Genomic DNA, 14,033 nt, shown 5'->3' on the forward strand with positions numbered 1-14,033 from the left:
AGATGCGCTGGGGATCCCCCAACCCGCGCTGCTGGGCTTGGAGCTGCAAAGAAGAGGCAAGTGGGAGCAGCTGGCTTTTGCGGAGGCGACGGGGGGGGGGGGGGGCGGCGCCCTGGGAGCCCGCCGGGGTGGGCGCTGGGGTGCCCGGGAGGTGCGAGTCCGGTCCCGCTGGCGGCAGCGGCGGGGGCTTCCAGGCGCACAGCGTCCGCCCTGACTGTGAAACTGCGCGGGACACAACCCATCGCAGCTCGTCACATACTTACAAATCGCTGTCGCTAGGGTTCCCGCCACTCCTCTCAGACCAGCCCCCAAACCCTGCCACTTTTCGGAGTCCCCCGCCCCCGTCCCTGCCTCCCGGGAGCTGCGGGGCAGTCGGGCGCGGAGCGGCGGAGCGGCGAGGACGCCTGGCTGGAGCTGCCCTCTGCAGGGAGCCGGCGCCCCCTGCCCTCGGCCGCGGCGTTGGCCGGTCACCCCCGCCGCCCTCGCTCCGCGGCTCCCGGCTCTCTCTTCCCCTCTCTCCTTCCGCAGGTGCCGGAGCCTACCGCCGGGTGCGGCGCGGCCGGCGCGATGCGGCAGCTGTGCCGGGGCCGCGTGCTGGGCATCTCGGTGGCCATTGCGCACGGGGTCTTCTCGGGCTCCCTCAACATCCTGCTCAAGTTCCTCATCAGCCGCTACCAGTTCTCCTTCCTGACCCTGGTGCAGTGCCTGACCAGCTCCACGGCGGCGCTGAGCCTGGAGCTGCTGCGGCGCCTCGGGCTCATCGCCGTGCCCCCCTTCGGCTGGAGTCTGGCGCGCTCCTTCGCGGGGGTCGCCGTGCTCTCCACGCTGCAGTCCAGCCTCACGCTCTGGTCCCTGCGCGGCCTCAGCCTGCCCATGTACGTGGTCTTCAAGCGCTGCCTGCCCCTGGTCACCATGCTCATCGGCGTCCTGGTGCTCAAGAACGGCGCGCCCTCGCCAGGGGTGCTCGCTGCGGTGCTCATCACCACCTGCGGCGCCGCCCTGGCAGGTGAGCCCGACCTCCGCCCGCCCCCGGCCCACCCTACCCCACCCCACCGCACCCCACCGCACGGAGACTGCGAGGATCACTTAGTGCAAGGCCCGCCCTTCCAGAAGGGGAGACTGAGGCAGAGAGAGACTTTGAATGAGGTTGCTCGGCTCGCGGACGGGACTTCTGGGACCCTGCCGAGCCTTTCCCGGCGCTCCGACCTCCTCCTCCAGAGCGTACCCCTCCCCGAAGTCCTGGCTTCCGACCCCCGCCCCCCGCCTAATTCGCTATCGCCCTCTCCGCCTTCCCTCCTCACTGCCTCCCCTCTCCACCCTCCCCTCTCCTCCGCCCCACACCCCTTCCTTCCTCCAGGAGGGGTCGGAGAGCCTCCTGAGCCCGGGCGGACTGAGCTTGCCGGAGGCGGGGGCGGCGAACTTCCCGGGGTCACGCGCGGCTGGAGTGGTGGGGGTGGGGGGACGATGGAAAGCGAGCTTGAGGCGCCGGAGCTAGTTTAGGGTCTCTGGCACCGCGCGAGGTACTCCCGGCGCGAGGCGGGGGAGGGGGAGGAGGGGGCGGATTAAGACCCACGTGAGGGCCGAGCTTGAAGGACTGAGCCGTGTGGGAGCCGGAGGGAACCCGGAACCTTCGCACCGAGGTCGAGAGGGAGGCGTCCGCTCGGCTCCCGACTCGGTTAGAAGACGCTGGCTGGGGATCCCTCTTCCTTCCGGGGCCTAACAGAGGAGGCCAGCGTACGACGCTCCTGGGTGACCTCTGTGTCCACCCCGAGGGTATCTGCGCCCTCCCGGCCCTTAGTCGTGCACAGAACTAGACAGGGTGACCCCGGGATATGTAGAGAAGGCGCCTCCGCTTGGGCTTCGATCTGGGCATTGGCTGAGCTTGGCTCCTCCGTTTTGTCCCCGTGGTCAGACCTGGGACGCGAACTTTGTCTACTCTCCAACCCTAAGCGTTGCCCCAGTGAATACCCGCCCGCGCCAACCCGGTGTCTTCTCTTTTTCCTTCCTGCCCTGGCTCCGTGGTTCACTGGGGCGCTCCAGGAGCCGGCGACCTGACGGGCGACCCCATCGGCTACGTGACGGGCGTGCTGGCGGTCCTGGTGCACGCAGCCTACCTGGTGCTCATCCAGAAGGCCAGCGCCGACACCGAGCACGGGCCACTCACGGCGCAGTACGTCATCGCCGTGTCTGCCACCCCGCTGCTGGTTGTCTGCTCCTTCGCCAGCACCGATTCCATCCACGCCTGGACCTTCCCCGGCTGGAAGGACCCTACCATGGTCTGCATCTTCGTGGCCTGCATCTTGATCGGCTGCGCCATGAACTTCACCACGCTGCACTGCACCTACATCAACTCGGCGGTGACCACTAGCTTCGTGGGCGTGGTGAAGAGCATCGCCACCATCACAGTGGGCATGGTGGCCTTCAGCGACGTGGAGCCCACCTCTCTGTTCATTGCCGGCGTGGTGGTGAACACCCTGGGTTCCATCATTTACTGTGTGGCCAAATTCTTGGAGACCAGAAAGCAAAGCAACTATGAGGACCTAGAGACGCGGCCTGGGGGAGAGGAGACGCAGCCAAGTGGAGATCAGCTGCCATTCGTCATGGAGGAGCTGCCCGGGGAGGATGGAAATGGAGGGTCAGAAGGTGGCAAGGCAGCAGGTGGCTCCACTCAGAAGAGCGGGCCAGAGGCCAGGGGCAGCCCCAGAGGAGTTCCGCTGGTGGCTCGGAGTTCGCAGATCACACGCAGCCCTGAGGAAGCGAGCAAGAGGTCACTGAAGGATACTTACCTCGAAGTGTGGAGGTTAGTTAGGGGAACCAAGTATATGAAGAAGGATTACTTGATAGAAAATGAGGAGTTACCCAGTCCTTGAAAAGGAAACGCATGTATGTATATATATGTACATACACTTATTTTCTATGTTTGAGATAACATATTTTAACGAGGGGCCGCACAATTTTATTCTTTGAGGAGTGGGGAAGGGAAGCAAAGACAGAAGCTGAAACGGACTGACTGCAATTACAGCTGCCTGAATTATTTAGCCTGGGTTTACCTGAGGCATCACAGAGACAAAGGAATGTGAGGGTGCTGAACAAAGTGAGGCAGCGATCTCGGCTGCAGACGGAAATGTATTCAGTGCACACTGCACATGAATTTTCTGTCTTTATAACCATAACCGAATAGCTGCATGTACTAAGAGTTCCTCAACCCACCCCCTCCAGAGATGGAGTGTAGACAGGATGACAGCACTTAATAAGCTCAAAGAGGACATACTGGGATACATCTTCAGTGATAGAACTAGTGTTCATGGCCAGCTGAGCAAGAGTATATTATTGAAGTTATACATATGCATATATACGTACGTATACACGTATACGTACATATATACACACACGTATATATTGAGTTGACGTTTACTGTTTATAGTCATCTGAAATATCCGGTTTACTCTAATTTTTCTTCACTAAAAAAAATTAAGTGCTCTATTATTCTATTATATATTGGCAGAAAATGTTAAAGCTGTTTTGAATGTATGAGTTCGTAGCTTTAAACCTGAAGGTTGAGGTTGGCTTTTAGTAATTATAAAAGTATTTTAAAGGTTGTTTGGGTTCATCGCTTCATAATATCTATTATTGAATGCCATAACCTTTTGAAAAGCCAGTTTTACTGTGCCCTATATCCTTTCAAGCAAATGCAAAGGCTAAGAAATAATTTGGTGTTAACCGTAGCCCAAGCCGAAGTGAGACCGTCCGGTTAAGCCAGCTCTTCCTAGAGTCACACTGCACATCCCAAACCCTGGGACAAAAAACAGCAACCGCTATATTCACTTTATGATATTTTTCTATCTTACATTTGTCAAAATAAAGTATGAGTCTATCTGCTAAAAGATATATTGTTATAAATTTGTTTTAGACACATTTGGTGTGCTGTTGTTGTTGTGTGGTTTGTGTGTGCCTTCAATGTGTGGTCTCTGGTATCTGCTAGGTAGGGGCCACCCCACGGCAAAGTTCCTAAGTTAGCTGGGCAGTCCACTTTAAAACAGCAACAACAACAAAAACAACCACAAAACTATTCTCACGGTCCAGTCAAGGAAACTGTAACAAAGTAAAATAAAATACTGCCTCTCCACAGCCGACCTCAGTTAACGTGGGGCCTGGGTTGTAGTAGTGCACCAGAGGGAGGTCTTTCTTTCCACTCCCTCCGGAGAGGTAATTTGAGAGAAGGTGCTCTTTTTATTTGCCAGCATGTTCTGGAGACTCTCATATGACAGTGTCCCATAGTTTTCATTATTTTCCAAAAAATCACCACAAAACAAAAAGCAGAGTCAAACATGGAAGTTTCAGCTTCATCAGTTTGGAGCCACACGCTGGGTGAGTAAATGTGACTATGGCGGTTTGTGACTGGTGCTTGTTTATTGGTTGTCACGGGCAATGCATTTCCACAGGTACCTCTACAAGCCGTTTACGACGTAAGAGCCCTCATAGGTCTGCAGTTAAAGACGGTTGGCTAGGGTTAGAATGACTGCCTTAAAAATAAGCACTCATTATAGTGTCAACATGCCGGAAGACCACAAGACCAGAAGAGAATTAATGAAAAGCCCCAAAGCTGAATGAAGTATGTATTTTTTTGTTAATACCATTCTCAGAGAAATGGATAGCATGATTGGTTTTCACTGAAAAAAAAATTCCCTTTTGGTCAAAACTGTTGGTTTGCATTTATTGCAAACAGATGAACTCTTTCCTGTCAACAAACTTGTAGAGACACTATATCAGTTAAGAGTTCTCCAGAGAAATAAGACCAAGAATAGATATATACATACACATATACATATATTTACATATGTGTATATATATATAGACAAACAAGAAGACTATATCTGTATCTATTATATCTATCTATCTATCTATCTATCTATCTATCTATCTATCTATCTATCTATCATCTGTCTCAAAGAGAGAGATCAGGGAATTGGCAATGGTGGGGTTGGCAAATCTAAAATCTGCGGGGCAGGTCAGCAGGTGGGAAACTCAGGTAGGGTGTTTATGCTGCAGTCTTGAGGCAGAATTGTTCCTTCTGTGAACCTGATTCTTTGCTCTTCAGGCCCTCCACTGAGTAGTAGACAGGCTCACTCACATTATGGAGGGCTATCTCCTTTATTCAAAATCTACAGACTGTAAATATTAAGCACATCTAAAAAATGTCTTCCTAGCAACAACTAGATCACTGAGCAAACACCTGGCCCCACAGCCTGGCCAGGTGGTCACATAAACGTAACCATCACAGGTACTTCCGCTGGGAGAGGACAGTGGGGAGTGTGCAAATACAGGGAAAACCCAGGAAGATTAAAGGTGGACATTCTGTCACAACTATCAGTTTGGGCAAAGTTTGGGAGTCTCTGTGTGATCAAAAAAGTAAGCCGTAGCACAGGGCTAAACGTGCGTCAGTGCTTGGAGGTCAGCCGCAGGAGGGCCTGAGCAGGTGACAGGCCTTGTCTGGCTTCTGAATCCTTCTTCTATTGATGGTGGCACTTGCACCCACCTACAGACTCAGGTCCAGTCTGACCTTCGGGCTCTGGAAAGGCCTTGAGTCAGGCAGGAACGAAGCTTCTGAGCAGCTCTCCTGGATATTATCGAGGGAGGGACTGAACTGAAAGTCACCACTGTTGCTTGACTGGCCCAGTCTTTGTACCCCATTTTGGACAACTCATTTTCTCTGAGTTTATGCCCCTACCTTGCATGTATTTGGGTGTCTGGTCTCCGCCTTGACAGTCTGTTCCTCTATCAGTTCTTCAGGATGGAGGTCCTGCCTCACCCTCACCGGCCATGTCTCAACTGGAATCTGTCTGTGGAATATAGCACAATGTCAGACCGAGCTTCCCAATGCTCAGCCCGCTGCTGGCCTTGGCCCCTACTTGCCGTCTTGCCCTCCGTTATTGAGGCATAGATTGTCCAAAACACTGGGGGAATGACTGCTCAGAACGTGCTGCTGAGAGGGTGTGTGTGTGCCTTCCTGTGGGTGGCTGAGCAGAGCTGAAATAGTGGCCTAAACTTTTGTACGGCTAGCCATCCCACAAAAGCGGGCATGTGTTGTCAGATTGTCTAACAGTCTGTGTGATTAATAGCAATGGTTCAGGGAGCCGAAGGTAGGTTAAACTTACAAGCCCTCAACGGACAGAAGACTGTTTTTGTACATTAGTTTGGGAAGTTTCTATTCACCTGTCTTCAAGCTCACTGGTTCTTTTGGTGGGGGGTGAATCTGAAGCAGGCTCCAGGCTGTGAGCTGTCAGCACAGAGCCTGACGTAGGGCTCGAACTCATGAACCACAAGATCATGACCTAAGCCATAGTCAGATGTTTAACCCACTGAGCCACCCAGGTGCCCCTCCATCTCCCTGCTTAAACTACCCATCTGCTTTTGCATATTGTCTACTTTTCCAATTAGATCCATTAACATATTAATCATAGTTATTTTAAATTCCCTACCTCATCATTCCAAAACCTGTGTCTTATCTGAGTGTGGTTCTGTTGCTTGCTTATATTTAGGTACATTTTATCTTTGCTATTTAACATGCCTTATGATTTTTTTTTTGAAAGCTGGATGATATGTGGGATAACAGCTTCTAGTGTGAGATTTCACGTGAATATGGCTACAAAGTGGGCTCTGCTTAATGTTTCCTGCATGCATAGACGCCAGAGGCTTCAAATTCTAGTGTCCTTGCTTTTATCTCCCTATTTTCTATGGGCTTCCTCCTTAGATAGAGTTTGATGCACCTCAGATCTGAAAGCTGTGATCTACTCTTAGCCCAGAACATTGTTGATGTGCGGGAAATGGTACGGGAAAGGTGTTCTACAATCTTATTACATCTCAGTCTTTTAGTGGTCTGTGTCCCTGGATTCTGACCAGGGTTTTTTAGTCTTTTCTTTTTTTCTCCCCTTAAATGAGAAAGGAAGACCAAAGGGGCCTATGGTGGGTGAAAGCAGAAAACCTTTCCCTGGGATGAGATAAGGCTCTGGTAAGTCTTTGCATCCAGAGAGTAGGCCTTTTATGAGGACCCTCTAAGAGTATTTCACAAGGATTGGTCCTTCCCTCCCTCTACCAGAGTGCCAAGGTTCCTGGAAGTCAAACCCATGAAAATGTGGGAGTCCTGCTAACACTTGGCTCCCAGGAGTTTCTCACTCTCAAGATAGTTCATATTCAGCCTTCAGGAATCTATAAAATTTACTATTTAAGTGTTTCTACCAAATTTACAGCTCCAGTGGCTTCTGCTCCAGGTAAAGGCTCTGCTGTGATGTTCTGGATGCATCTGTCTGTCCAGATTTGGGGCTGGCAGCTTTGCCTGCAACCTCAGTTCTCCAATGGGTCCTAGAAAAGTCGCTTATTTTCAGTTTGTTCACCTTTTCTTGTTGTAGAAATGGTAGTTACAACTTCCAAACTCTTTACATGTTGGAGCTGGGACCAGAAGTCCTGCCTCAAGACTTTTGGAAGGCCTGCTCAATTTCTGTGGAGACAGAGGTTGTGAAGGGAAGCTAGACCTTCCTCAGGAAGGCCCCAAAAGGAATGAAAGTGTCCACAGCTGCTGGCCCTTCTTGTAACTCCAGGCCTCCTGCCCCTTACGTTGTGTTGACCACGCCTGCACGTAAGCTGTGCTGGTTTCTGCATGTGAGCGTGGGAAACTTTGGAGTCCAGGTGCATCGTGGGCAAGAGTCAATGCACATTCAGATTGGTGTGTCAGGTGGTTGTCATTAGTATCAATCCCCCTTTCTCCATCTTGGGGTCCTTCACTTCTGCATGACAGAGATTTCTTCTACCTCTGGGTTTTCTTTTACCACGTTCCCTCACCTACTGCGACACCCAAAACTCCCCTGTTAATCTCCGGGAGATCATTACTGACCTGACTCATCTGTTGCCTTTGTCTCTAGATACCACGGTAGGTCTGCCACACTGAACTACATGATCGCATCTGCTGAAATGGCCCCTTCTCCCTGGCCACAGCCCATGCCGCCCCTTCCACACATAACGAGTACTTCTGATTCTGGGTATAAGCCTCTCTGAATTTGCTTTGTCTTGTTCCTGAGATCCAACAGCAGGATTTGGAATAAAGCCTGCAAGCAGAACAGATTAGAACATGAAGTAGCAGAATGCACACATCTCCCTTGGGGAAGCATCCTCTCCACTTCGGGGTTCATGTAAGTCAGATCCTGTTGACTCCATCCTTCTATCCTCAGTGTCTAACTCCAACCAATCCCATCAAAACATTTCTTGGGGGCACCTGGGTGTCTGACTTTGGCTCATGATCTCACATGTCCATGGGTTCGAGCCCCGTGTTGGGCTCTTTGCTGACAGCTCAGAGCTTGGAGCCTGCTTCAGATTCTGTGTCTCCCTCTCTCACTGCCCCTCCCCCTCTCGCTCTCTGTCTCTCAAAATAAAATAAAGACATAAAATAAAATTTCTTGGAAGCCCAATTAGTTCAGGGAGGTCATGGGACCTGGTCAGAGCCAAGGAGGTACAAGGGTACCTTTGGCAAAACTTAAGTAGTGTGTTGTGTGTGTTTTTTTTCTTACTGGACTTGAACCTGGGAGGCTAGGGTGGGGTGGGGCAGATGTGCTATTGCCCTCTTGCCATGAAGAAAAGGTATAATAAAAAGGAAACAATACAGGGAATCCAAGTGGATCAGGGAAGTAGAAAGAGAAAGAAAGAAACTGAGTTTTGGTGACCCCATGTGGCCCTGGAATTAAGCTTTCACTTACCACTATCCCTCAGATTGTCAGCTACATGCAGCAAAGCCTTTTGTTATTATTTGTTGACATCTTTTCAAGTTGGGATGTTTTGCCACTTGTATCCGCAAAAGTCCCAAGTGACACAAACATAAATTAACGGCTTTCAGCCAACTGGGGGAGTGAGGAACCCAAAGAGGTTTTTTTGTTTCTTTTTGTTTCTGATTTCTAACTGCACAAGGTGTGGTGCCCTGTGCCCAACTAGGAATTAGACATACCTCTCTGGTCTCTTGCAAATTACCATCTAGCGTGCATCTATCACTCATGGTCTTAAACAGCCATGCCATGGTTGTATCTACCATCTTTCTCTTCAGTTTACAATTCAGTTGATTCCTGTGTTCATGCTTCACAAAGTCACTGGACATTGGAAGAATTTGTGTATTGCAAGCTGTTAGAAATGCTGCTACTTGATGCTTTCGTTATAGTGCTTACTATTTTCTAAGTGTTTTACACGTACTAATTCATTCAGTTCTCACAACATCTCTGTAAGTTGGCATGAATATTATACCAGTCTCACAAGGGGTGAACTGAAGTATGGAGAGGCTGAATAACTTGCCTTGTTCCCGTAACTGGTAACCTGTAGATCTGGCTCCAGTGCTTGTAAATTTCACGGGCATGCTATTCTCAGTGAGAAGCGTTCACTCTGACATCATAAGGCTGGAAATGGTGGGAGTTCTGGTGAGCGGCCACACTGTTTGTTGATTCTGCAGCTCAGTGGGGATCTTGACTCTATCCATAATTCTTTTCTGCTGTCCTCAAAAAGGAGAAAGCTACAACTTTATTTCTAGAACAGCCTATACATGTGTGTGTGTATAAATCATTTTCTGCTTGTGAGCACTAAGGGACCAGGGAGGGACCATGAAAAGCAGAATAAAGAAAGGGGCTTGGTTACTATTCCAACAAAGCATCCCCAAGCTACCCAGCCTTTTGGGTCAATCTCTCTCTTCATAGTCAAATACAGTAACTTACTCCTCACTTTAAATATAACCTTGGAAAGTATAGACCTTTACTCGTGTTTCTCAGGATTCATTGAACATGATCAGTGTAGCTAATTGCTTCTTGCTCCCAGCTGCTGTGCTGATCACTTAAAAAAACGCTATATCTTTATTGAAATAAAATTTACATACCATAAAATTTGCTCTTTAGTGTATTTATAGAATTGTACAACCATTACCACTGTCTAATTTTAGAACTTTATCATCATTCCAAAAAGAAATCCTATACCCATTAGAAGGCATTAGCCATTCTCCCCCAATCTCCCCGGCCCCTGGCAATCACTAATTTACTTTCAGCCTTGGTGGATTTGCCTATTTTGGATGGATGCTTCTTATCATCCAGAAAGAGTTTCTACAGACTGCTTTTCCTAATGGCCCCAGAACTCCAGTTTTTATACAAGGTGTTGCTCATATAAAGCTGACATTGAGATGCAGTTGAGATTCATAGTTACTGAATGCTCAGTAGCTACCCATTATAAGGGCACTGAAGTGTAAAGAGGAAGATTTGAAAGTCAATATCAGAAGCCCCCACTCCTACCCTTGGAGTCTCTGAGCGTCCCTCTCTCTCCTTGGGCACAGCCTGCAGCTAGGTGGCAAGGCCTTCTCTCAGAATAGTCCCCTTTCCCCTAGGCACCCCATCCCACACTCAAGGCCCCTCAGCTCCTTATTCGCTCAATATGTTTCTCCAGAAGTAACTGAAAGGGCTATAACACTGTTCTAGAAAACCAAAGAGCGGTTCTCCAATATACTTCATCATTTCCCAGAATGTGGAAAAGCCACGGCTACTGAAGCATCCCAGCTCTCTTGTTTCACTCCAGAGACAGAGGGAGAGGGAGAAACTATTCTGGAAAATTCTATAACTAGTGCAAAGCTACTTCCTGCCCACCTATCATTCCCCCTTACCCATTCTTCATTCCCTCTCAGCCATTCTTCCTTACGCAGAGAACTCTAACTTTATTCAGATAAAGGCAATAGTGTGCTCAGAGAGGGCAGGCCAGTCCCCTGGTACATTAATCATCATTCTCTGGAAGCTATCATGGTCGACCCATATGTCTTTGCCAGTCATTGGTCAGGGCTGGGCTTGTGACCCAGCTGGCAAAAGAGATGAGTAAGCGTGCTAGGGAAGGGTTCTGGGCAAGTTCACCGTAAGAAGAAACTCCCTTTATCCTGCCTTTGCACGCAGTTAGCGAGGAGGTGATATCTGAAAGTACAGTGGTCGTTTTGAATCCAGAGGGGACACAAACCTTAAGATGAAGGGCAATATTCTGAGGGGACCAAAAAAATGAGGGAAAGAACCTGTTCACTGATGCCTTTACTGTGTTGCTGGATTAGCAACATGGCGCTGCCTATGTCCACATTTCTTATTACAGAAGAGAGTAAATGCCTAAAGTTCCTTTTAGTTGGGCATTCTTTTTCTTCCAATCAAAAGCTTCCCAACTGGTATAATATCAATTTGAAATGGATCTTGCTTCAAAAATAAAATATACTTGAAAAGTAGAACTTCTTTTCCCCACTGCAACACAAGTTTTCATCCATCTATCCATTATCTATCTGTTCCTTGATTCAACAAATATTTATTAGGGATTATTATATACCAATTTCTGAAAAGTCTACTTCCTTTTTAATATTTCTGTATAGTAAATGTAATTAGTGGTTTTATATACATGAAGAATTATGTCTAAAAGGGCTACTTTGATGATAAAGACTCATCAAACATTCTTTGAAAGGGCAGTACAAACCCTAAAGATTATCTTCTGAAGTTTATCTAAAGACCGAAATGGACCATGCTTCCCATATTAGCCAACATTTTAAAAATGAACCAGAAGCCCTATAAAAATGGTCAAAAGATACAAACAGAAAATTTTTAGCAAAAGAGATCCAATGGCTCTTACATGCATGAGAAGACCCTGAACCTCATCTAAATAGGAGAAAAACAAATTAAACTACGATGAAAATATGTTTGTCAGTGAGGTTGTAGGGAGATTTACACTCTCATCGGTTGCTCATGAGTGGGCATGTCCGTAGGGCCTCTCTAGAAAGTAGAGCACTTGTTATGGCTAAATGTCTGACTCCCCCTCCCCATTCATATGAAATCTTGACCTGTGATGTGCTGGTATTTGGAGACTGGGGCCTTGAGGAAATAATTAGGTCATGAAGGTGAAGCCCTCATAAGTGGGATAAGTGCCTTTATAAGAAGAGACAGGTGAGCTTGCCCCTCTCTCTGCTCCACTATGTGAGGATACAAAGAGGTGATGGCCATTTGCAAACCAGGAATCAAGCTCATGCCGGACACTGGATCTGCCAACACCTTGATCTTGGACCCAGCCTCCAGAATCATGAAAATCTTCTTGAGTTTTCTTAAGGTTTATTTTTTAGGGAGAGGGGGAGAGAGAGAGACAGAGAGAGAGAGAGAGAGAGAGAGGGAGAGAGAGAGAGAGAGAGAGAGAGAGAGAGAGAAAGAGAGAGAGAGAGACAGACCAGGGAAGGGGAGGCAAAGAAAGAGGGACAGAATATCCTGAGCAGGCTCTGTGTTGACAGCAGAGAGTCTGATATGGGGCTCGAACTCATGAGCCATGAGATAGTGAGCCAAAGTTGGATGCTCAACCTACTGAGCCACCTAGGTGTCCCAAATTTCAGTAGTTTTTAAGCTACGCAATTTGTGTTATTTTGTTATGACAGCCAGAACAGATGAAGACAACAATTTTGTTTTAGATAAATATCTTCAGTGGGAATTGCACTTTCCCCAGACTTTCCTTCTTCTTTCTTCCCTTCCGTGCTAGAGCACCCTGTGCTTTAGCTGAGCACCTGCTGCTAACTTTGGACTACTCTCATGTCTCTCTGCCATGAGCTGCAGCCAAAGCCAATGCCCATATCACTTGGTTACAAGAAACTTGCTTGTTGATGAAAATGTTTTGGAATAGGGAGTAGTGCTGGTCGCACAAATTGTGAATGTAATCAGTGCCATTGAACTATACTTAAAACATGTTAAAATGGCCACATTTTATGGCCTATGTAAGTCTTACTCTGCTCAGGCTGCTGTAACAAAATACCACAACAGTGGCTCAAACAGCAAACATTTCTCTCCCATCATCCTGAGGCTGCACATCCCAGATCAAGGTGCCAGCATGAGAACACGCTTACTGGCCTGTAGCCACCTTCTCACTGTGTCCTTACACAGTCAAGAGAAAGTTCTGGGCTCTTCCTCCCCTTGTGTGGGCACCAATGCCATTTGGGACCTTCACCCATGACCTCATCCAAATCCAACCACCTCCCAGAAGTCCCACCTCCAAACATTGCCACACCGGGGATTAAGATCTCAACATATAAATTGTGGGAGGACACCTTCAGACCACAGCAATATAGTTTCTCATAATATGACAAAGTAATAATGAATAATGAATTATATCAAAATCCTTTGAAATACGCCCTAAACGGGTGAGTTGTGTGGAATGTGAATTAATTCTCAATAAATTTGTTTTTTAAAAAGTCAGAAGAAACCGCTTGTCCCTCCTTCTCTTCCCAGTCTCACGACTCACTGTGTCTGCGGCACAAACTCGGCTATGACAACTCAGGGATGTCAGAGCACATACAGAAGAAAATGGGGGCCACTACAGGCCTACCCCTACTTTCAGACTGTTACAGGAGAGAAGTACACTTATTTGTTGAGCTTTTGTACCCAGAGTTCTTTGTGGTTCCACAACTTAGCTGGTGTTCCAACCAAAACACTGGCCCCTCACTTCACTTACCGAGAAAGACAATGGTTCACTTACAGAGAGAGACAGAGAGAGAGACTTGAAGGCCGCTTCCTCCCTCTTTCTTCCGCTTCTCCCCCAGGCTTCCAATTCCTCTACCTTCTATGTAACCTCACTCTTAATTTACAAAACCGCTGAAGGCAAGTACTGTATATAAGAATAAACTACACTATTCAATTTTTTTTATTGATTTCATTAAGAGCTGAGGACAATATTCTATAGCAGAATTCAAATAAGAATTAGTTTTTGGGTTATGCCAACAGTCAACTGATTATATCCGCTATGTTCAAGAGAGCAAAAACAGCTTTTTTCCTTAGCTATCTGAGGAATACCTCTTTATCTTTTGTTTCTTTTATGGCATGAGGGGAGAAGACTTTAGAAGATGAAAGCAAAAGGAAAGAAGCCATCATTTTCATCAAATACCTCCTTTATATTGTAAACTAATTCAGTAGGTCTATAAAGCTTGCAAAATGTAGCACTGGATTAACCTCAGTGATGTGTTTGGAAAATAATTC

At 47.9% G+C, this 14,033-nt stretch overlaps 1 protein-coding gene across 1 annotated transcript; it reads left to right on the top strand.

Moving 5' to 3' along the window:
• Positions 1-567: 567 nt before the first annotated feature.
• On the top strand, positions 568-3,884 carry SLC35D3 (solute carrier family 35 member D3). Its single transcript, XM_029945006.1, has 2 exons — positions 568-1,006; positions 2,041-3,884. The coding sequence occupies exons 1-2, from the start codon at positions 568-570 to the stop codon at positions 2,868-2,870; spliced, it is 1,269 nt and encodes a 422-aa protein (XP_029800866.1). The 3' UTR covers positions 2,871-3,884.
• Positions 3,885-14,033: the final 10,149 nt, after the last annotated feature.

Source organism: Suricata suricatta, chromosome 7 (assembly GCF_006229205.1).
Source record: "Suricata suricatta isolate VVHF042 chromosome 7, meerkat_22Aug2017_6uvM2_HiC, whole genome shotgun sequence".
NCBI classification, from domain to species: domain Eukaryota; kingdom Metazoa; phylum Chordata; class Mammalia; order Carnivora; family Herpestidae; genus Suricata; species Suricata suricatta.